This window comes from Cetorhinus maximus, chromosome 4 (assembly GCF_964194155.1).
Source record: "Cetorhinus maximus chromosome 4, sCetMax3.hap1.1, whole genome shotgun sequence".
In the NCBI taxonomy this organism is placed as follows: domain Eukaryota; kingdom Metazoa; phylum Chordata; class Chondrichthyes; order Lamniformes; family Cetorhinidae; genus Cetorhinus; species Cetorhinus maximus.
Window position 1 is genome coordinate 104,378,394 of NC_135882.1, and position 25,234 is coordinate 104,403,627.

The 25,234-nt window shown below is 43.8% G+C and overlaps 1 protein-coding gene across 8 annotated transcripts in view; it reads left to right on the forward strand.

Annotated features, from left to right (window-relative positions):
• Positions 1 to 25,234, forward strand: part of dnaaf11 (dynein axonemal assembly factor 11) — an 87,524-nt gene that overhangs the window by 48,106 nt on the left and 14,184 nt on the right. For 5 of the 8 annotated variants that reach the window (XM_078540579.1, XM_078540582.1, XM_078540580.1 and 2 more), the window contains 2 exons: positions 4,991 to 5,086; positions 9,279 to 9,364. In XM_078540579.1, coding sequence (XP_078396705.1) covers positions 4,991 to 5,086; positions 9,279 to 9,364 — 182 coding nt within the window. Of the gene's footprint in view, positions 1 to 4,990; positions 5,087 to 9,278; positions 9,365 to 12,723; positions 12,827 to 25,234 lie in introns of those variants that run through there. The other 3 variants (XM_078540584.1, XM_078540587.1, XM_078540583.1) reach the window with 3 other exon arrangements.

Here is a 25,234-nt window from a genome sequence, read left to right on the forward strand (position 1 = left end):
CAGCACTCTTTCAAACCAGGCAGCAGTAAATGCAGGGCTTGGCAGCCTTTTTGGATATGGTGTCATCACCTGCCGTGGAGTTAGTCGCTGCTGTCATTAGTGCTTCATTTCCTGCCTCTTTAATTGGACTGGCCCTTTGCCACTCCTAAGTTAATTGGCTGGCCACCGTGTGATTGCAGTTTGCCAGCCACTGGATGCCCGAGTGGAAGCAGCACTTGCTTCTGTTGTCATCGCCAGGGTCTGCAGCTTTGCAATAAAATTCAGCCCAAGGTGCATTGTAGTGAGGGGAGGGTTGGGAAGCAAGAAGTACATTTTATACCATCTGAAGCATGTAAATTTGAAAAGATTATGAGATGATGGGGCAATGGGATGTGAAAAGAAGGATTAGACATGATCACAGGGGGTTAAGGATGTGCATTCATTGTCCCCTGCCGGTTAGGTGCTTCTGCATCACCTTATGCAGCACCTTGTCCGACAAGAGAAAGGGAAGTCTTTTGATTGTGATGCAATCTCTTTGGGTAATATGTTAGCATGGTTGAATAATTGACAGTGTTCAAGGTGTGAGATGTGAAGTGAAGCTATGAATGTAAGATGTGATTGATAGAGATTGTTGGTAGGTAAATGAGGGGATGTGTTGAGTTAAGCAGTTTCTGAGTTTAGTTTCAGTTGGTAGGGTAGGGCCTTTGAAAATGATTCACCTTGACCAATTACCTGAGGTCATTAAACTTTTTACGGACCTGCACCCAGGTCCTTAAGGTTGTACTGTTCACATTGACCTCTGTGTCCCACTATTAGCCAATGGGCAAAACTAAGTTTTTTTTAAATTTGTTCTTGGGATGTGGGTGCATTGACAAGATCAGTATTTAACCATGAAACCATTGTCGATTGCCGTAAAAGCCCATCTGATTCACTAATGTCCTTTAGGGAAGGAAATCTGCTGTCCTTACCTGTCCTGGCCTACATGTGACTCCAGATCCACAATAATGTGGTTAACTCTTAAATGCCCTCTGAACAAGGGCAATTAGGGATGGGCAATAAATTCTTGGCTAGCCAGCGATGCCCACATGCCGTGAAAGAATAAAAGAAAATATTGCCCATCCCTAATTGTCCTTGAGAAATAATGGTGAGCTGCCGCCTTGGACCATTGCAGTTCAAGTTGTGTAGGTATACCCACAGTGCTGTTAGGGAGGGAGTTTCTAGATTTTAACCCAACAACATGGAAGGAATGGTGATATCGTTCAAGTCAGGATGGTGTGGAGTGCACTCAGCCATCACATTCCTGACTGGTGCCTTGTAGATGGTGAACAGGCTTTGGCATATCAGGAGACGAGTTACCTGTTGCAGAATTCTCAGCTTCTGACCAGCTTTTCAATTGTATTTGGGCTCCTTGATGCCGTACTGGATCAAATGCAGCCTTGATGACAAGGGCAGCCACTCTCACCTCACCTCTGGATTTTAGCACTTTTGTCCATGTTTGCACCAAGGCTGCAATGAGTCTGGAGCTGAGTGATCCTGGCAGAACCTGAACTGGGCATTGGCAAGCAGGTTATTGGTGAATACGTGCCACTTGGTAGCACAGTTGATAACTGCTATGTGAAGATGGATTTAAAAAAAAATAGTTTTGGGAATATGGTGGTACTCTGTAAAGAAGGCTGTGTGTGTGTGTCCATGATTAATTCAACGGGGGAAAGGTTCGTAAAGCCAGCTTGTCTGAGAATTGAGAGATAAAAGGGTAAAAATACTAGATACATGTATTTGTAACGAAAGGCTATGGTGAAGTTGGAATTACAAGTAAATAGGTTGCGTTTTAAAATTTGCTTTATGAGTTAAGTAGGTATTTGACTTTTTAGCTGTTAAATTTCAAAGAGGAGTTTGGAAGTGACAGGGACTTTTACAACTTACAAAGCTTTCATAAGTAGACAAGGAAGCTTATTACATTTTATTTGACCAGAAAATGGAGGCAATAGGAAAACATGAAAGAAATTTATTTATATTTGGAAAAGTTGAGTTCAAAGAGGTGTTTGAGAACAATAGAATCTAAGATGAAAGGGGGAAAAGATATTTAAGGAAAGATGTTTAGTTGAGTTGTGTGGCTGTGTGGGGGAGATGTCCTGAGACCAGATCTGTGCTGGGAGAAGGTGTGAAAGTTGTGAATTTGAAGCAGCCATCGAGTTTTCAAGCCAGAGAAGTCTTTGTTTACAGAAAACAGTCTGTTCCTGAACCTTTCTTTTGGATTTCTACAGCAGAGTGGAAGTGAATGAGAAGTCGTGTGGTATATCTTTACCAAAGTGACAGCAGTTTTTGACTTGGGTAATATCACTGGATTTTTATGGTTAAAAATCCATAAGGGAGCTGTTGCCAGGTGGGTTTTTTTGGGGGGGATTTTTTTTTTAAGACTGTTTTAACCGTGTAACTTTAATCTTGTGGGCTTAAGTTTCCTTCTTGTTAAATCTTTTAAAATTAAAATCCTAAAAGTGTAACTGGGATTCTATGCTTCTGGGATCAATAGTTTTTCCCTCATTTTCAAATTACAAAAAAAAAGTTATGATCAGTTAGACAAGTTTCCCTCTGAGATTTGGCTTACTCAGCAAATAACATCAGCTGTGGTCGTAACAGCTATCATTTTGCTGATGATTGAGAGTGGACGATGGGGCAATAATTGACCAGATTGGATTTGTCCTGTTGTATGTCCTGGACAAGACATACCTTGGCAATTTTCCACATTTTTAGGTGATTGTCAGTGTTGCAGCTGTGCTGGAACAGGTTGGCTAAGGGTACAGGCTAATTCTGGTGCATTTCTTTAGCACCACAAGCCTAAATGATGTCAGGGCCCATAGCCTTTACTTTACCCCTACACTCAGGCGTTTCTTAATTTCACATTGAGTAAATCAATTTGGTTGAAGACTGGCATCTGTGATGGTGGGGACCTCAGGAGGAGACTGAGATGAATCATCCACTCGTCATTTCTCGCTGAAAATGATTGCAGGTGCTTCAACCTTGTCTTTTGCGTGGACGTGCTGGGCTCTCCCATCATTGAGGATGGGAATGGTTATGGAACCTCTTCTTCCTGTTAGTTGTTTAATTGTCCATTACCATTCACGATTTGATGTGACAGGACTGCAAAACTTTGATCTGACCTGTTAATTTTGGGATCACTTAGCTCTGTCTCTCGCACGTTGCTTCCACTGTTTAACATGCATGCAGTCCTGTTTTATGAGCTCACCAGGATGGTACCTCATTTTTAGGTATGCCTGGTGCTGCTCCTAGCATGCGCTCCTACTCTCCTCATTGAACCAGGGTTGGTACCCTTGCTTGATGGTAATGGTAGTGAGAGGAATATGCTAGGCCATGAGGTTATAGATTGTGGTTGAATACAATTTTGCTGCTGTCCACAGTGCCTCATGGATACCTAGTTTTGAACTGCTAGATGTGTTCTGAATCAATCCTATTTAGCACGGTGGTAGTGCCGCACAACACAATGGAGAGTGGCTTCAGCGTGAAGATGGAACTTCATCTCCTCAAGGACCCTGCAGTGGTCACTCCTACCAATGCTGTCAAGGGCAGATGCATCTCCAACAGGTAGATTGGTGGGAATGAGGTCAAGTTGGCTATTCTCTTTTATTGTGTTCTCAGCTGCAGGCTCAAACTGGCAGATATTTATTTTTTATTTTTAAAATTTATTCATGGAATGAACATCGCTGGCAAGACCAGCATTTATTGTCCATCCTTAACTGCCCTTGAGATATGGCGTTCAGTACTCAACCAGCTCTGTCAGTAATGGTGCTAATAAACCACCCATGCTGATGGACATTGAAGTGCCAGACCCAGAGTATGTACTGTGCTCTTGCTACCATCATGCTTCTTCCAAGTAGCACTCAACACGGAGGAGTACTGATTCATCAGATAAGCGAGGGTGGTAGCGGTAATTAGCAGGACGTTTTTTTTCCCCATGTCTGATCTGATGCCATGAGACTTCATGGGATCCAGAGTCAATAGGACTCCAGGGTCACTCCCTTTGCTGCTATCTCTGATGGGCCTGTACTGCCGGAGGGACAGGACATACCCAGGGATGGTGAAGGAAGAGTCTAGAACTTTGGCTGTAAGATATAATTTTGTATGTATGACTATGTCAGGCTGTTGCTTGACTAGTCTGTGGGACAGCTCTCCTAATTTTGGCACAAGCCCCTTGATGTTTGTGAGGAGAACTTTGCAGGTCAATTGGGCAACATGCGACATTGTTATATCTGGTGCTTAAGTCAGTACTGGTTTGTCTAGTTTTATTTGACTTTTCTGCAGTGGTTTAATACAAGTAAGTGGCTTACTAAGCCACTTTTAAAAAATTTGTTCATGGGGTGTGGCCATCGCTGGTTAGGCCAGCATTTATTGCCAACCCCTAATTGCCCTTGAGAAGGTGGTGGTGTGCTGACTTTTTGAACCACTGCAGTCCACCTGTTGTAGGAACACCCACTTCAGAGGACAGTTAAGAGTTAACCACATTGATGTGGGCCTGCAGTCACATATTGGCAGACCAGGTAAGGATATAAGTGAATGTGGGGCCACATGGGTTTTTATGAATATCTGGTAGTTCCATGATTATTGTTATTGAGACTAGCTTTTTTATTCCAGATTTATTTTAATTAATCAAATTTTAAGTGTCCCCAGCTGTCGTGGTGGGATTTCGATACCTGTTTCCGGAAAATTAGTTTGGGCCTTTGTAGGCCAATAACATTACCACTGTGCTACCCTTTGGTATGCAAGATTCTTCTTGTATCAAATTACATAATAGTGTCCTTCGTCTCTGTGACAAAAATGAAGTCCGCTTTCCTCCAAAGCAAAAGTGTACCATATTCATTTAACTGCTTTGTTCATGAATAAGTCATACGTTGTAAAATGAGGCAACTTAATTTGTAATTTATTTTAGTAAAAATAATGACAGTAAGTAAACAGTAATAATTTTACTGGTGTGACATTGTTTTGTCATTGATTTTAGGTATTTCAGCTGGTGCTTCCAGAAGAAGTAAAACCTGACAGCAGCTCTGCTAAGAGATCCCAAACCACAGGACATTTGCTTGTCACAATGCTGAAGGTGCAGAGTTGTAGAAAGTCCAATGGCTTTTATCTCTAAATGCTTCAACTTTAAATGACTTAATTGTGTTGGGTTGAAAACATGAGCTGGCAAATTGGTCTCATTTTGGTATGTTTATCTGGGGAGTAACAAAACTAAGCCTGCAGCAGCACAACATCTGGTATTGGATGGACAGAAGTTAGCTCTAATTAAACACAGTGATAAAAACAAAAAACTACTGCGGATGCTGGAAATCCAAAACAAAAACAGAATTGCCTGGAAAAACTCAGCAGGTCTGGCAGCATCGATGGAGAAGAAAAGAATTGACGTTTCGAGTCCTCATGACCCTTCAACAGAACTGAGTAATATTAGGAGAGGGGTGAAATATAAGCTGGTTTAAGGTGGGGGAGGGAGGGGGAGAGAAGTTGAGGGTGGGGTGGTCGTAGGGACAAGCAAGCAGTGAAAGGAGCAGATAATCAAAAGATGTCACAGACAAAGGAACAAAGACGTGTTAAAGGTGGTGATATTATCTAAGAGAATGTGCTAATTAAGAATGGATGGCAGGACACTCAGGGTATAGCTCTAGTGGGGGTGGGGTGGAAAGACTGACAGGGCATTACAGGTATAGATTTAAAAATAATGGAAATAGGTAGGAAAAGAAAAATCTATATAAATTATTGGAAAAAACAAAGGGGAGGGGGAAGAAACGGAAAGGGGGTGGGGATGGAGGAGGGAGTTCAAGATCTAAAGTTGTTGAATTCAATATTCAGTCCGGAAGGCTGTAAAGTGCCTGGTCGGAAGATGAGGTGCTGTTCCTCCAGTTTGCGCTGGGCTTCACTGGAACAATGCAGCAAGCCAAGGAGAGACATGTGGGCAAGAGAGCAGGGTGGAGTGTTAAAATGGCAAGCGACAGGGAGGTTTGGGTCTTTCTTGTGGAAATCTAATTAAATATTGGGAAAGCCAAAGTCAACTGTCTTCAGTGCCTACTATAAACTCTGTTCACTAGCTACTGACTCCATCCCTCTCCCTGTCTAAGGCTGAGTGAGATTGCTCGAAACCTTGGTCTCATATCTGACCCGAGATGAGCTTCCCACCAGATATCTGCACAATCACTGAGGCTGCCTATTTTCACTTCTGTAACATTGACTGTCTCAGTTCATCTGTGGCTAAACACTCATTTATGCCTTTGTTATCTCTATTCCAATGCACTCCTGGCCAGCCTCCAACATTCTACCTTCTGTAAACTTGAGGTCATCCAAAAATCTGCTGCCTGTGTCTTTACTTGAACGAGGTGCCATTCACCTATTAGCCCTATGCTTACTAACCTGCATTGGCTCCTGGTCAAGCAATGCCTCAATTTTAAAATTCTCATCCTTGTCTTCAAACCCCTTCATGGTCCCACCCCTTCCTTTCTCTGTAATCTCCTCCAGTCCCACAGCCCTCAGAGTTCTGTGCGCCTCTAATTCTGGATTCCTGAACATCCCCAATTTTAATTGCTCCACCATTGGTCGCTGTGCCTTCAGCTGCCAAGACCCTAAACTCTGGGATTCTCTCTCTAAATTTCTCCTCCTCTTTACTCCTCTTTTATGATGCTCAAAACCTATCCTTTTGACTAAATTTTTGCCTAACTGCCTTAATATCTTGCTTTATAACACTCATGTGAAACGCCTTTGGATGATTTGTTACTTTAATAGTGCAATATAACTGCAAGTTGTTGTTGGCCCCATTGCTGAGAAGAACTTGTTATTCCTGTTAACATTTCTGCTAATATGTAAATATGACAGCGAATCCCCTAATACCATTTTCTACTCTATCCTCCGAAAAATGTGAATAGTCAAAAATAATTAGTTCCTACATTGCTACTGCAGGCTCATATGCAGAATCATTTTTAACGGGGCATATCAAGCACTAATGAAGATGTATTAAAACTTTTCCTAGCAACAGGTCGACCTCAGCTTAGTAGCAACAGTAATTGCACCCAGGCTGTGTGACATAGGTTTTCTTGGTAGCTAGTGGTTAAACAGCAGCGAATGAACCATAGAACCCCTTTATGGCCCTGCGCTTTCCTTTCTCTGTAATCTTCTCCAGCCCCACAGCCCTCACAGTTCCGTGCTCCTCTAATTCTGCCTTCCTGACTGGTAAAGGTGGAGGAGACAGTCAGTAAAACTACGAAAGCAAGGGGATAAGATTACACTACATCCCTGCCCTCTGGAACTCCCTCCCGAATCTCTCAGCCCTGCAACCCTTTGCTTCCAGAAGCCTTCTAAAGATCTTTCTTTCCTCCTAGCCATTTCACTTTCTGCCCAGTGCCCCATTTTCTCTCATCTCATAATGCCTTTTTGAAGTCTTTCTGCATGTGAGGAAACTATAGAAATGTCAATTCTTACTGCTTTAAAATTACAGTATTGTGTTTGTTAGACTTGTTTAAATCAGTGATCTTGAACATAGTTCTAAGAAAAAGTACATAATGTGGATGAAATTGGGTACAGGTGGGAACACAAAACGGGCAGAATCTCTTTTGCCTCTTGTAATAGGACATGCCCCATGTTCAGCTCTGTTGAATTGAATGGAATTGAATACAATTGACTCAATGAGTCAAATCCCAGGGGAGCCACATTCAAATTTGGGTTAAGCAGAATTGCCACATGAATGCGCTTTATGTAACTCAATATGCCTACAAATGCAATCTACACTACTGTATTTGAAATGCTACATATTAAGTCATTCTAACACTCATTACTTTCTGTTTTCAGATTCAAATGCTGAATAAAAAACATACAGTAAAAAACCTTTATTCCATTTGTTCACAATTTACCATTGTTTTCAAAGGTTGGCCTTGAAAAAGGCTGGGGGTTGGCCTTGAAAAAGCCGAGATTTAGCATGGGAAAAACTCTGTAATCCTTTTCTGCTTAGCATGTTGTTTTCAGACGTGCACTATACAGTCCGCCCTGTTTATCAATATAGTCAAACATGTTTTTGCTGCAGTGTGAAATCCCGGAGCATCTCTATAACCTTCGTGGCATGTTGTGTCTTGTCTTGAATGGTCCAGCCATCTGTCACTGCAGGTGAGATCCACAGGTGCCAGCTTCTTTGCCATGGTGACATGCCTTTCCTGCGGAATTGGGCCGGAGATCGGCTGCCTCATTAGCAGAGCTTCTTCAACGTTGGGATAGGCAGCCATTGTCTTCCTCTTCCTTGCTGCAGTGAATGTCCGTTTATTGAACTGTTCCGAGATGCTCTCTTTAGCTTTCAGAATGATGCACAAACTTGATGATGGAATCTCCCACTCTTTAGCAATGCCTGCTTTCCACATATGCTACGGTTTCCCACTTGCTCTATTAATTTCATCTTCTTTTGATTAACAACACTTTTAACTTTCTAATAGATTTTGCCATACTCACACACTTTGCCCATCGCTTCACAGAGAACTTTAAGCACTTAGGTCTAACCACTCCACTCTGGTCGACACAGTTACATGATCCCTGACAGAACAGGCTGGCTTGCTCTCTCTACGGATGCATCTCTTTTGCAAGTGATTTGGGCATTACTTTTCCTGTTGGCACTGAACAAAAGTTCGGCTAACCCGGATCCACGACTGTTGAATTTCGGCTAATCACGGGCATTGTTCTATAACAGTTGCTATTATGTCAGCAGGAATGGTTGGTAACTTCGACACTAGTGGAATTTCATGTCACCTGAGTTTGACTCATTGAGATTTCACTGTATTTGGGCAGGCTGTATAACAAGCGACTGATGTGATATCCTTCACCTAGATAAAAGCAAAATACTGCAGATGCTGGGAATCTGAAAGAAAAAGGGAAAATGCTGAAAAAACTCAACAGGTCTGACAGCATCTGTGGAGAGAAAAACAGGAGTTGAAGTTTCTAGTCTCTATGTCCCTTCTTCACTGAAGAAGGGTCATACGGACTCGAAGCGTCAACTCTGTTTTTCTCTCCACAGACGCTGTCAGACCTGCTGAGTTTTTCCAGCATTTTCTGTGATACCTTACACCTGTCCGGTTTCATGCTCAATGTAACTTACTGTAACCAAAGTAATTCTGATTCCCAATCTTATTTTCCCAGCATTATCATTGTCACTTTTTTCCAATATTAACTATCAGGTTGTCTTTGCTTTTAATAACATGTAAGTTTTATTCTTTGTGTATGTGTAGTAAATATATTTAATCACTTCCAATTTGAAATATTTCTTTCAGACGCAAGAGATGGTGAAGGCAAAGCCTAAAAGCACATCTAGAACTCGATCTGCAACAAGCACAAAGCTGCACCCCCATGTAACAAGGTACTCATTGTATACTAACAAGCAAAATGTTTCCTCTTTTTCAGTAACAACAGCTTGCATTTATATGGTGCCTTGGGCCAACTGTTGGGCAAAAAGGGTAGGGGTGCACAAGAGACTAGAGGCAGAGGAACGGTGAATTCAGGAAGGGCTGGAGAAAGTTACAGAAAGGGAGCGGTGAGCCCATGTAGGAGTTCAATGAGAATTTTAAATTTGAGTCTTAAGTGACTTGGACCCAGTAGTGAGGACAGGAATGACCTGGATTCAGTACGGGATGGAATACACCATAGTTTTACATGGGCTGAGGTTTACGCAGGGTAGATGATTTGATGCCAGTCAAAAGACCATTGGAATAATCATGTATGGAGGGGCCAAATGCATAGATATCAGCAGCAGATAGGGCAGGAGTCTTCGATCACAGAGGTTTTTTTTCAGAGGGCGGTGCTCATGGTAGTTTTGGAAAGGAGGGAGAAAGTACACAAAGGGAAGAAACCGTTTCCAATGTCAGCTAGTAGAGATGCCCAGCAAGGAAGCTAGGTGGTCAGCAGTTTAATAGGAAGCGGGTAAAGGGAACAGGGAATGAATCTTATTGATGACATAAACTCAAAGAGGACATGAGGAAAGATGGGAAAGGATATGGGAATATGGTTTAGGATTAGCACAGAGGAAGCCTGGAATGAGGTTAGATGGAGAAAGGGAGTTGGCAACTGAATTTGTCATCCCAACCTAAGTGAGAAAGAAGCCCAGGGTTTGAGGAGATTGTTGGCAGTGCTAAAACAGAAGGCAACAGTTATCTTTGCTCTTCAGGATGATCCTGGAGTAGTAAGTGATTTTGGGAGAGAAAGATAAGGCCCATAGTATTTTGTCATCCAGCCTGTTATGCTAAAATGTACCGGTTGAGTACTAAATGCAGTCAACTTTGCACCCCTTATGCATGAGCGAATGTAGATGGGGACCATCTGGGGATGGGGAGTGTGGATGAACGCAGGGGAAGAGCATGACATTTTTGCTGTAGATAAAGGCATCAAAGCTGTGTAAGTATTGAGGTGAATGGATAGCCAAAGGCTAGGCAATTTGGAATTTGAAATTGCAGTTACAAAAGCTTCTTCAGTAGCAAACAACAATCTTAATTCTGTTTGCGCTATTCAAAAATTACAGCAGCCACTGAATGTATGCCAAGCAAATCAGAGATAATTACACTAATTTCTTTTAAAGCAGGTTTGTCCAACCCATGGCCCGGGGGCCTCTATGTGGCCCCCGGATTGATTGGTCAAAATGCTGGTAAGACGGGTCAGTGAGTTTGAAGATTTCTGCAGGGTATTGCTTCTCCAATCACATCATTTTCTCTCCCGCATTTGCTGCTGTTAGGCTCACTACGAAGTAGCAAACATGGGAGAGAGTAGGTGTGATTGGAGGAGCAGCGAACACCGGGTATTGCGAATATGTGAAGATAGCCACACTGGAGCATGAGGGCCCTCCGCTCAGAAAGCTTTCCTGTGGCTCTGGCTGCTTTCTTGCAGCTTCCAGTGCTCTTGCCCGGCTCCGGCTGCATCCCTCCCAGATCCGGCCGCTTTTTCCCAGCGCTGTCTACTTTCCCCTGACTCCGGCCGCGTTCCTTCAGGCTCTCCCCGCAACCCTCCCGCTTTTGGTAGGCACCCAGGTTCAGGCGCTGCTAGGCCTCAGGCCTCGCTCCAGGTCTCTTTCGCTCTCAATGCACCTACCTCCCCACCCCCATCTCCCAGCCGATTTAGTGTGAGGGTGGCTGAGTGTGTGCGAGGGTGGCTGAGTGTGTGCGAGGGTGTCTGAGTGTGTGCGAGGGTGTCTGAGTGTGTGCGAGGGTGGCTGAGTGTGTGCGAGGGTGGCTGAGTGTGGGCGAGAGTGGGCAATTGTGTGAGTGAGTGTGAGGGTGGGTGAGTGAGGAGTGAGTGCATATGAGAGAGAAAGGGGGTGAGAGAGAGGGGAGAGTGTGTGGCTGGCTTACTCCCAGGCTGAGGGTTCTCATTCGCCTTCACCCCCACACACCAACAGACACTCTCACCCATTCTCACAAGGAGTGAGGGTGAGTGAGTGAGCACCCCGAGACACACACTCACCCTTTCACACTCTAATGGTCATCTTTACTTAGTACTCATTTAAAAAAATTATCAATTTATTATTGTGATTGTTTTTTTTTTTGCTCAGCAAGTTGTTTATTTTGATACGTCAGCTTTTTAAAAAAAATTCATGTTTAATGTTGTGCCAAACGTTATCTTTCCGAAATTTGCTAATTAGCCTGAGTGTGAGAAAAATTGAAATGTGCCTCCCCCCTCCACCACCCCCCCACAACGCGAAGAGGTTAGACAAGCCTGTTTTGAAGCTTTTCTGCCTCACCACATGGAACAGTTGAAACTATAGTGATATGGAGGAATATGACAGATGCCATATGACATTTGATTTTGCAAGAGAGTCAGGCTGAATATAGAAAGTTCAGAGGGAGATGAAAAAGTAAATAAAGGAAACAGAGAGTATGAGAAAAGACCAGTAGCTAAAAAATCCAAGTCTTCTGTAGGCATATAAATGGTAAAAGGATGATAAAAGAAGAGTAGGACCAGCTTCAACCATAACGGAGGGGAGACATCGGTGGCCTGCATTTCAGTGATACCTCCCTGCAGGTTCTCCTCCAGGCTGCAAGGGCAATGATAAAGGTCCTCTTTCTGATGGACAGGAAGAAAAGACTATCCCACCTGACCAAGCAAGCCTGGATGGAGATTGCAGAGGAGGCCAGCAGCTGTGGGGTCACTCCCCCCGCTCACCCTCCTGCGTATGGATGCTTTGTCGTAAACGCATTAATGACCTCCTTTGCTCTGCCAAGATGCGTTCTCCATATTGCTTTGAGGCTTACGTGTGACAATGCAAGAGGAGGCACTATCTGAGGAAGGAATGAGCACTCGGTTGGTGACAAGGGCTTCAGGCAAGAGCAAATCCTGTCAGATGCATGGTTGCATCTTGATGAGAAGCAGCCAGCTCTCTCCTCTGACCCCCACAAACCCTCTGGAGAATGGGTGTATGAAGGTAGCATTCCTGAGTCCCCATCATGGACCAAAGGGTTGCCATCAGCGTATGTGTTCTGTTTGTCTTTGTGGGCAGAGGAACAGTGTTCCTCCGTCTGCTTGCATATCAATAAAGGGTGGGGGCCAAGACCAGTGGCGACCTCCCAGATCTTGACCCTGGAACTGGCTGAGCCTCAGGTCAACCACGTGCTTGCGGATGGTGGTAAAGCAAGAGTGTCATCACAGGAGAATGAGTGAACAAGTGCAGGGGGACAAGATTGCACTGGACCCACACACAGTGCTCATGCATCCACCACTGTTTCTCTCATACAGGTCTCAGTAATCCCAAAGGACATGTACTGGAGAGGAGCCATCCACAATTTTCCTGAGGAGGTGGAGGTTGAGAAGTGTTGCACACAGAACAGTGTTAGCTTTCATATGTTCCTGATGTCACCCAGTTCTACCTCACAGTTGTTGCCAGTGTCCCTTGATTCCCTTGATGGTGCCCACTCGGGGTTGCAAGTTTATGCCATGAATCTTCATGTGCCTGAACAGGCCAATTCTCAACCTGCAGATCTTTGGCACATGAGACGGGGCATCCCATGAGTTACGAGGATCCAGAGTGCAGGATTTGCTTCCTTTTCTTTCCTTCTCTGCCACCGCTCTGTCTCACCATTAAGGTGTTTGGATTCAAAGCATGATGTAACTTGATGGACAAATTGTCACCATTTTGAAAATTGGTAGCAAGATCCTCCCAGTCATTAATGTCAATGCTGCTGCACTTCAAGGAGAGCTTCAGAGTGTCTTTGAAACATTTTCTTTGTCCTCCCCTGGCCCGCTAGCCATACCACCTCTCTAGACTCCTCCACTGTTGCAAAATTATTAAACTGCTTATCCGACATCCAGTATTGGAAAGACACAAATGCTCCTGTGAAGCACCTTGGGATGTTTTATTACATTAAAATTGCTAGATAAATATAAGTTATGGTTCTTCTGTTCAAAATCATCCATCCACTTTCTGAGAGGAGGAAGTATCATTAAAAAGCAGCTCTGTCATATCTCTCACCCTCCACCAGCATAGATTTTCTCATATTGGTAATTTTGTGCTCTTGATTAGATTCAGGGTCACATGCTGGTGAGCACGTAGCGGAAGTGCACAAGCAGCTGGTGGAGGCTGTGACAACCGAGTCCACTGATAATTGTAGGACTATGGGAGACCAGGCCTATGCTGAGCCTTAGATCGACAATATGGCACCTGATTGGAGGTACAGTGAGAGGTAGGGGAACATCTGGTGGAGCTGCCACAGGCTATGCGCACTCATGTGAGCTGATGGAGGAGTCCATCCAGGCTATGAGTACTGTCATGTCTCAGGTGTGTGTGCGCATGTCTTCCTGCATTGAGGGGTTGGTGACTCTCATGGAGAGCCAACTCCAGCTGACCACTCAGTGGATGTCGGAGGTGCACATAATTCTACATACCATCGCCTTGTCCATGAGCTCTATGCAGCAGTGGCAAAACGAGAGGGGGTCCAGGTGCCTGGAGTCTGAACCAGGTCCTTGTCCATTTCAGCTGAGCAGGGAGGTGCTTGTGTGCCATGCAAAGGAGGAGGAATGACTACTTTCTGCGTCTGGGGCCATCTCAGGGTGCCCTGAATGTGGACAGTGACTCCTCAGCCCCTCTACCAGAGACCCAACGCCTCCAGTAGCTGCAATGACAGAGCAGGGTCCTCCACCTGTTCAGGAGCCCCTCTGCATGTCAGCACTCTCCAGGCCTCAAACAGCCAGAGGACGGTTGCCAAGGTCATGCCATGATATGGGGCAGCCCTATCAGCTGCCTGCTTCCACCTCAGCTGCAAGCACAGGGTGGTACCTCATTGGAGAACTTGTACTTGCATTAAGAAGTGCACCTGGATGCTCTTGGGGTTCATGGATGCTTAGACTTTTTATATGTTAAAGCTTTATTTTGTTGTGCCACTCAGTAAATTTTAGAGTCACTGCTCTTGGTCATTTGCCTGGGATGAAACATTTAAGTTATGAAGAGAGGTTGGATAGACTTGGGTTGTTTTCGTTGGAGCAGAGAAGACTGAGGGGCGACCTGACCGAGGTGTACAAGATTGAGGAGCATGGACAGGGTGGATGGGGAGCAGTTGTTCCCCTTAGTTGAAGGGTCAGTCACGAGGGGACATAAGTTCAAGGTGAGGGGCAGGAGGTTTAGGAGGGATGTGAGGAAAAACTTTTTTACCCAGAGGGTGGTGACGGTCTGGAATGCTCTGTCTGGGAGGGTGGTGGAGATGGGTTGCCTCACATCCTTTAAAAAGTACCTGGATGAGCACTTGGCACGTCATAACATTCAAGACTATGGGCCAAGTGCTGGTAAATGGGATTAGATAGGTAGGTCAGGTGTTTCTCACGTGTCGGTGCAGACTCGATGGGCCGAAGGGCCTCTTCTGCACTGTGTGATTCTGTGATTTATTTCCATTCTTGCTTGTTTGTTAGATATCATCTGTAACCTTGCTCCCTCAGTGGGCTGCTAGTGTCTGGTCAACTTTTCAGCTTTGTCAGTGACTGCTGTGAACCTGGGTGATGAAGTCTAAAATGAAGGAGGTAGACTCCAGCAAGTTCACGTAAAGGTTAGTCTTTATTGCACAGATTTTGAAAGAGCATCAGTGCCACAAGAAACAGGTAATAATGAGATGTCTCAAGTCTCCCTTGCACACTTCTCAATTCCCCTTGCATCTGGTGCAAGGGATTCCTGTGCTGCCAGCTCAGCAACCTCTTCCCCACCCTCCTTGTCAGATTAGAAGTGACGATCGATGATGTCCTCAGTATGCAGGGCCTCTCCCCGCCATCTTACGTTTTGCAGAACACAGCAGACCACCTCAATCTGCGAGACCCTCATTGGGGCATATTAAAGAGCTCACCGGATTGATCTAGGTATCTGACCCTCATTTTAAGCTTCCCAATCGCCTGTTTGATCATCACTTCGGTGGACTTGTGGCAGGTATTGTACCTTCTGTTGCAGTCTGTGGGTTCCTCACAGGTGTGAGTAGCTATTTCTTCAATGGGTAGCTTTTGTACCCAAGAAGCCATCCCTGAAGGTGCATGGGGCTGGAACAGCTTTGGTACTGACATTGCCAATGTGTAGTGTTGTAGCTGCTTCCGGGGAACTATGCATACACCTGAAGGATATGCTTGTGATGGTCACAGAGCAGTTGTACATTGATGAAATGGAAGCCCTTCCTGTTGATGAAAGCTGGTCCGTGGGAGCCTTGATGGCCGCATGAATGCAGTGGATGACACTTACACATTCTTTGTTACAGAAAGTGCAAGGCTACGGGGATAAGGCAGGTGAGTGGGACTAGGTAGAATGCTCTTTCAGAGAGTCAGTGAAGACTCGATGGGCTGAATGGCCTCCTTCTGCACTAAAGATTCTGTGGGGGATTGTAGCTGTATCCCTGAAGTCATTGGACCTCCCCACCTGACTGTCTGGATGAGTTTGATAGTGCGCATAGTCACTAGCCATCTTGAACAGGGCATTGGTCACCTTCCCAATGCAACAATGGGCCGCAACCTGTGAGATCCCACACATGTCCCTAGTGGACCCCTGGAAAGATCTCGAGGTGGAGAAGATGAGCGCCATGGTGATCTTAAGGACCACTGGCATTAATGGGTGTCCACCAAACCCCCAGCATCTCAGCTCATCCTGAAATATGGCTCATAAATTGATGACTGCCTCCCTGAAGAGCCTCAGTCTACACTGACAGTGCAACTCACACATCTGGAGTTAGTTGACCCGTGTATGGGAGATTCTTTCCTAGGTAGACCCTTCTACGCAGGCTAGTACACTTGCTGCCCCTGACGATCCTGCAGTGCTCCGCTGGTGCCTTGGTTTCTCTCCCTCGCACTACCACTCCTCAGAGAGGCCCATGAAGACTGGGTGCATCAGTTCCATGGCAGCTGTCTCTCTCTTAGTTCTGTGTTTTCTTTGCAAACCACCTCATTCTAAAAGCACTGTAAAATTTGAGTTAATTGCTACTTAAATTATCCTAATTGCTGTCCAGCTGCAGCAAAGTGAGAACCTATCTTCCAAGGTACATGTCACAACTAAAATTTGGAAGTGACATCACAATGTTGGACTTCTAGGCGAACACATCCTGATCGCATTTTATGACCACGACCACCACCACCACCACCGCCTCACCCCAAAGCTGACTCCACTGTCGGTAACCTTCCAGCCACAGTGAAGGAACAGGTAGTTGAGACACCGGATGGTCTAAAAACTGATACAGAGGAGGTTTAGAAAGACTGGCTGTAGTAATTAAAAGTTGGTAAGTCACCTGGACCAGACAGCATGCATCCAAGGATGCTGAGGGAAGTTAGGACATAAGTTGCAGAGGCACTAGCCATAATCTTCCAGTCCTCTTCAGAGGACTGGGGAGGTGCATATTTGTTTTTTTTCTATTCATTCATGGGATGTGGGTGTTGCTGGCTAGGCCAGCATTTATTGTCAATCCCTAATTGCCCTTGAGAGGGTGGCGATGAGCTTCCTTCTTGAACCACTTGTGGTGTAGGTACACCAAAGTGCTGTTAGGGAGGGACTTCCAGGATTTTAACCCAGTGACAGTGAAGGAATGATGATATAATTCCAAGTCAGGATGATGAGTGGTTTGTAGTGGAACTGGCAGGTGGTGGTGTTCCCATGCATCTGCTGTCCTTGTCCTTCCAGAGGGTAGCGGTTATGGGTTTGGAAGGTGCTGGTGAGTTGGTGAGTTCCTGCAGAGCATCTTGTAGACGGTACACACTGCTGCCACTGCATCGGTGATGGAGGGAATGAATGTTTGTGGGTGCCAATCAAGCAGGCTGCTTTGTCCTAGAAGGTGTTGAGATTCTTGCGTGTTATTGGAGCTGCACTTATCACACCCCTGACTTACGCCTTGTAGATGATGGAGTCAGGAGGTGAGTTACTCGCCACAGGATTCCGAGCCTCTGACCTGCTCTTGGAGACACAGTATTTACATGGCTAATCCAGTTCTATTTCTGGTCAATGGGTAACCCCAAGGATGTTGATAGTGGGGATTCAGTGATGGTAATGCGATTGAATGTAAAGGGGCGATGATTAGATTCTCTTTTGTTGAAATGGTCATTGCCTGGCACTTGTGTGGCGCAAATGTTATTTGCCACTCGTCAACCCAAGCCTGGATATTGTCCAGGTCTTGCTGTATTTGGACATGGACTGCTTCAATATCTGAGAAGTCACGAATGATGCTGAACATTGTGCAATCATCACTGAATATCCCCATTTCTGACCTTATGATGGAAGGAAGGTCTTTGATGAAAGAGCTAAAGACGGTTGGACCGTGGACACTATGCTGAAGAACTGCTGCAGTAATGCCTTGGAATTGAGATTATTGACCTCCAACCATAACCATCTTCCTTTGTGCTAGGTATGACTCCAACCAGCAGAGAGTTTTCTCCTAATTCCCATTGACTCCAGTTTTGCGAGGACTCCTTCATGCCACACTGAAATGCTGCTTTGATGTCAAGTTCAGTCACTCTCACCTCACCTTTGGAGTTCAGCTCTTTTGTCCATGTTTGAACCAAGGCTGTAATGATGTCAGGAGCTGAGTGGCCCTGGCGGAACCCAAACTGAGCATCAGTGAGCAAATTATTTCTAAGCAAGTGCTCCTTGATGACTCCTTCCATCACTTTACTGATGATCGAGAGTAGACTAATGGGATGGTAATTGGCCGAGTTAGATTTGTCCTGCTTTTTGTGGTCAGGATGTACCTGGGCAGTTTTCCACGAAGCCATCTGGATGCCAGTATTGTAGTTGTACTGGAACAACTTGGCTAGGGGCAAGCCAAGTTCTGGAGCACAAGTCCTCAATATTTTCAGGGCCCATGGCCTTTGCAGTATCCAGTGCCTTCAATCGTTTCTTGATATCATGTGAATTGAACTGGCTGAGGACTGGCATCCGTGATGCTGGGGACCTCCAGAGGAGTCCAAAATGGACCGAAAAGCCTCCTTCTGTGCTGTAGCCATTCTATAATTCTATGAATTAAACAATTAATCCCCTCAATGTTATAAATAGGAAAGATTTAGAGTCCCTGAATGTCAAAATTGGATTATGTAAGACCAGATGCAAAGAAATCTTCACATCTGCGATGATTTGGTGGAAGTTAATGTGATGGCTTCATCCTCAGGAATTCTGCTGTCCTTGAGCTCTTCAAGGAAGATAGTCAAATAACTAGATAGCTTGTGGGCAACCAAGTGTATCCCTTGCATAATGACCTCTCTGAAAATGACAAGAATGGCAACTTAGGATAACTACAACAAAGCATATACCTCTACTAGAGTCTGATGGGAAAGAAACTTCTTCAACTTTTCAGCACTTTTGCTGACTTAATGGATTAGGAAGGGTTCTGCACTATGATAGCAAACATGTATCATGCTTTATTGTAGCTTGCTGGACACTGCACAGTTTTATTATCTATAAAGCTCTGGACATGGAATTTCCTGGGGAGGTGACATCAGCTACTTTGGAGGTAGAGGACTATGGAATAGCTCGGTATAAGGGCTGTCACTCAGAGGGTCTCTTTGGTGTCAGCTGCAAGGGGCTTTAGAAATCAACTTTACCGTAAAGTGCTCTCCCCTACTTAGTGTTCCTTCATCATAATTGCTATTAATCCATTTCTCCTATTTCTGAGAAATTAAAATTCCTTCAATACTATAAATACTGTTGAATCTCACAGCACTTCAGATCTCAGGCTGGATCTTATGTTCCCTCACTAGGCGTGTTTTCGGTGAGGGGGGGCGTGTAAAATAGGGTGTATGAACTCACCATCTTCCCACCCACCCCAGGGGTCAATTGAGCTTGTTAACAAGCTAATTGGCCTGATAATACACTGCCCATGCCATAACACAGTTGGCGTAGGTACTCAGGCAGGAGTGGGCAGGCTGTTTTTTGAAAAAACTTTTAAAAGGGCGGGCAAGAAAGGGGGGATACTATCTTCCTTGGGTGTCCTTTACGCATCGGGGGACAGCCTGCCTAAGATAGTACCCCCTCATTTCTTCCTACTTCCTGCTCTGTAAAACACACCACCCCCGCTCCCTAAACTGCCCAAACCCTCCGTACCCAAGACCGCAGACTTGCCTTGCTCCGGGATCCATGGGCCGCCTTCTTGGAACTGGTTGCAGTCCTGGTAACACTCACTAATGCGCTCTTGGCTCTGTCAGGACTGCTGGAGCTGCTGGCCAATCTCCCGAGGATGGGACTTTCTCCCAGCTGAGGGGCACAAGTCTCACCAGCAGCCAATTTACATACTAGCGTGGAGCGAGTTGGCTCCATGCTGACATTGCTTCTGGTGGTGGGAGTTGGGGAGGGTGGGGGGGGGTGGTTGCCATCTGCCCTTGCCATACCGTCCACGAATCTATGCTGCCCCTCTTTGCCTCCATATAAGCATGCAATATTTGTAAACTCCATAGGGTCAAATTTATTTCCCAGGATAGACGAGAAGCATGGAGGCAGCTAAAATAGAGGCAGCTTCATTTCCTTGCCATAATCCGGCGCTGGACATTTTTACAGGCAAATATGTAGCAATGCGTGAGTCCCTCACTGCAGGCAAATAAGGGCATGAAAGTATTCAAAAGTCGAAGTCCAATGAATTAAACAGGTGAACAGTTAACTGTTTGCCATGCTCACCCTGCTCCTGCCCACAGGTCCATGTCATTCCTGTCATATTTGGACAGGAATTGAGCCTAAACTATGTTAATGAGGCCCATGAGTTAAAATGACCCAGACTTTAGGTCAGCAATTCAGGACAAGCCCACCACCCAACTCTCGTCTCTCGTCCCAGGTTAAAATCAGAACTCACAAGTGAGTGTAAAATGAATGCCCCTTGTATGACAACAACTTTATAAATATTTGAGCACTGGGTAACTCCACTGTTTCATTTATTACAAACACTTCACCAGTGAAGACGAGCCATCTGATTTTTTCTTCACACCTCTGTAACTTTCATTACCTTTCCTTTAAGACAAATTCTAAAAAGATTCCAATTACCAGTGTAAACTCCAAGATTTTAAATCATTTCCACTAATACTTGGATTCTGAAACTATAATAATTAATATTACTTCAAGCTATTATAATACAGATATTTTAATAAGCCGTGTTTTAGGGTACACAGTCAGATGCTGACTATTGGGCAGCAGGCAGCCCACCCCTCCGAGTAATCATGGGAGGTGGGATATGGAGTGCTGTGGAAGAGCTGCCAACTTGAAAGACAGCATAAGACCATAAGACATCAGCATCAGCCATTGACACTTATAGTTGGTTTCTACCGTAAGCCTCCATGTTGTTGTACACTGATTTTCTGCAGAAAAGCAGAGTTTATACACGCCTGTCCATTTGGGTGTATGGCAGCTATCTGAATTGTCTTAACAGCCTCAGTCACAAGAGTCTCCTCTACAAGTGGCTGTGGAATTGCCACTGCTTTCAGGACTGACAGAATATTTTGAATTTTGTCCCTCAATAACCCAGAAAATCGGGTTGTGGACTCCTCAACACTTGCTGTTTGGCAGAAGCTTCTGGAGTGATTTCCCCATGACCCCCAAAACCCTCTTGTGCTCAGAAAGCATCCTTCTCTTAAGGAGGTCTGAATTGCTATCCTTGCTACCTGGAGAGGAATCACCATTGCTCTCCAGTGAATTATTTTCTTCATCCACATGGTATTGTCCAGCCATGTTCAGTACATATCCCGTGTCTTGCTGATCCAGCTTACTGTCTAAACCCCCAGAATATCTCATTGCTGGGATTGGCTATTTGAGTTGCAGTGATGGGACACTGTAAAAAAGCTCTTGGGAGTTGCTAGCTTTTGGATCTTGAGAGGTGCCAGTAAAGATGATAAAATTGTAATTACATGGAACTGAGAAGCTGATTGTCTTGGTTGCCCTAGGCAAGTACATGTCATAGTGTGGCACCTCTTTGTCAGCTTTTGTGGCAATGATTTTGAGAGGATACTAGAATGCAGTCTGCGAAGAGAGAAATGTGGTGCATTAAACGCTTTGCAGCATGTAAATGAAGGTGGCAGTGAGGAAGGGAATGCTGTGAAAATGTGGTAGTGAATGGCGATCCTTGGAGAATATGGTAACAAGGAGAAATTATGAGGGAAGACATGCGTTGTACTCCTGAAATCCAGGAAGGTGAGCATACACAAGTTGCACACAATTGCAGGGTTCACAGCAGTGAAGACCCCCCATTTACTAAGGGACTAATTGCAAGTATAGTTTCAGCAACAAACATCCTGACCATTGGTCTGCAATTTAGTGTCGTCTCATGTCTAGATTCAATATTCTTGGCCATCAGATTGAGATTCTTCTGTACGCTGCCTAAAGGAAGGCAATATAAAATCTGTTATGATGTGGCAGGTGATGTGTGCCGGGTGGACCAAATCCACAAGGGAAACTTGGCCACGCTATCACAATGGTTTTGCAATTTGTATTTATTATGAGAAGATTTGTGCACTGAATTCAGAAATAATTAGTTCAATAACACCTTTAGAGATTTTAAAAAAACTAAATTAAAATATTTTTTAAAAAAGAAAAGATTTCAAGCACATACATAAGATTACAGTTACTTAATACTATAACAAATCCCAAAATTCCTAACTACACTGACTCCCAACTACACACCCCCTTTAAGGCAACAGTCCAAAATAGATTTTAAATTTAAATAGCAAGCCAGCAAATTTACCACAACACCCAGTCGACAGTAGAATTCCAAAGGCTTTTCTCCAACTTTAGTTACTGGACGCCGCAGACTTCTGCAAAAATGACTGGAGGTTTCCCCAAGGCTGTTTTACATGCTCCTTTTAAATCTTACATGGCCCCACAGCATCGCCTTCCTTCCTTCATTATATATGTTTCCCTGTTTTTAATCTGTAAATTCCATTGTTCCATATGCCTTTGGAAATATACTTTTTCCATAATATAAACATTTTTCATGTTGTCTATATGGTCAATGCCTTTAGGGAAAAATAAACATATTGGGCGGGATTTTCCATACCTGCCCGCCGCTGGGATCTTCCAGTCCCACCACAAGTCAATGGACTTCTGGCTGGGACGCCGCCTGACCCCCGCCAGGTCCCGCCCGCAACGGGGCCGGAAAATCCTGGCCAATATCGTTGCCCTATTTATCTTGTTAGTTGTAAACATCCTACCATCCCTTTGAAACCCAAACAACTTCTTCACTTATCGAAAAATGCAAATTTCCTTCACACCCTACATATTAAGACATCATCCATGTTTACTCATTAGCATTACAAATGCCTTTTACCCCTAACTTCTTTTGATAATTTCAAGCTTGCAGTCTATTTGACTCTAATTTAATTAAATCACACAAACAGTACCATCTACACTTAACCCCTTAAACCTTCTTTACAATAAATCACAATAATGTTATGAAACCTATTATAGTTTTGTGACAAATGGAAGTTAACCTATCTTTTCAACAAGATTATCATTCATGTGGTGTCAGTGTAGGATATTGTCTGATAGGGAAATTAAAGAACCAGGCGTAACCAACTTGTCTTTTCCGGTTATAGCGTAGGCAGTAAGTTATCATTTGCTAGAACTATTCCATGTTCATTTTACAGTTCATTTACTTTACTCAGTATTTGAACTAAAGTAACTTTTTAAAGAAATTGTAGGAATGCGAAATGTGCTTTCACTTTTATTTTGTTTCTACCAGCAAAATTATACTATGTCTACGATTACTGACATCAATCATTGATCTATTAATGGTTACTTACTCTATCATCTATAAAATATTTTAGAAAACTTCAGTCTGTGCAGTTTTCATTTTCCATCTTATAATATTCCTAGTTTGGGTGGAATATTGATATCCAATGTGTAAAGATATACTTCAATATCTATTCCTGTTTAAAATTATCGTTTTGTTATATCCCCGATTTTGTTGTTTCTGACATAGGATTCAGTTTTATTCCTTGATTTACTGCATTGCAGTTTGGTTGAGAACATTAAGTGGAAAGGTAGTGCAACATAGTTCCTTTGTCACCCAAATAATAAATCGCGCTTGAGAGTTTTTGTGACATATTTGCTGATACAGCTGTGGAAGTTGTGCATTATTTCTCTATTGGCCTACATATTATGTACACCCTTCTCAACTTATGGTGATTAGATATTTTTTCACATTTAAAGCATTTTTTTAGAAGTGAAATGTACCTTCATTCCTAAAGAGACTATTTTACTTCCATCAGTAATTATTGGAGTGCATTCTTCACCCCACCCCCTTAGTATCCTTGTGCGAAAGGAAGCAATGTATGTCCCTAAAATTACAACAAAGCCACACAGTAAAAAAAAAACAAATCAGATTAAGAGATATTTTTACAGGTTTAAAAATATTTTTTTAGTAGAACAGAAATAGGTATTAATCTCAACTAAAGGTGTGAAAAGCTGTTGTCTCAGAACCACCAGAGGTATATTGGAAAAGAAATGAAAACAGAAAACGCTGGAAATACTCAATCCGTCAGGCAACATCTCTGAGAGAAAACAAGCGTTCACGTTTCAGGTTGAAGATGTAATGACAGAACTTCCATCAAATTTCCAGATCCACAGTACTTTGCTTTTTTATATTGGAGAAGAAGATAGCTATGGTAGAAACAGGAATTTTTTTTATTTTTAAGTTGCACTTGGAGTCAAAGGCTTTAACTTCTAAAGAGCCATTGAAGGTTGTAAAGAACATATCTTTTTATTTCCGTTGGACTGTAGATTAAAATTACAATGGTTGCCGTTTAAAGGACATGTCTACTGGAAGAGTGTGAGGAATGTATACAATGTTGCTGTCCTGGAACAGAGTGTGCCATGAAAGACAGGATGGTGCTGAGGAGGAGTCTGGTGTAATGGGGAACTGCCTGGCAACAATGTTTTAATTGGCTCCTGACCAGGTGACTGGGGTTTGTGTGAAAACAGTACAGCAGAATAGCTCCTAGCCTGAAAGGAAAAATACCTAAAACCTCTCTCTCCTGTGTGTGTAAGATTCCAGTAATTCTACAATAATAGCTAGCTGGCTTTTTCTCCTCATATCTCTCTAACTTGCTGTCTCTCTGAATTGGTGCTATTGAACTGTTTTATCCTACCCTTAAAATCCGTATTTTTGTGTGTCTTATGTGTCTTGTATGTGTGTGTATAGGGATTTAAGAGGGGGTAGAGTTTAGGTTATAGAGTGAGAAGTTAGCAGTTCATATTTCTTTCTTTTGCCACTGGTTAAAGACAATTTGTTCAATAAACAGTTATTTACTTATTAAGTTCACAATCCTGGTGCTCGTATTCTGTTAACCTAAATTAAACAATTAGGTGGGTTGATCAAACTTTTTCACATTTGTAGTGGCTCAGGAGCAGTAGGGCTTGATAGTGCAGCACACTATCCCCAGTGAGCCGTGATAAGGTCTCCTCAAGGAAGATTCAGGTAGACTCTTAGGATGTGGCAGAGATTTTAAGTAGCGATTTTGGATCAGCATGCTAGAGAAAATAATGATCAGTTACCACTATAATACAATGTAGGGTGGATGTGAAAGTGGCTAAGTGGATATAAGCATAGTCCTGGCTAGAATAAGGGATCTCAAAGCAGCTCTGACTGCTGGCCCTGACATCATTTACCCAAGAGTGCTCAAAGTAATGGCAGATGTGTTCTGTCAGCCACTTGCTAACATATTTATCAGCTCACTGTTGTCTGGGAATGTTCCCTTGGACTAGAGGGAGATCTATGTGGTGCCAATATTTCAAAAGGACCATAGATCAGAACTAGGAAATTACATCCTATTAACT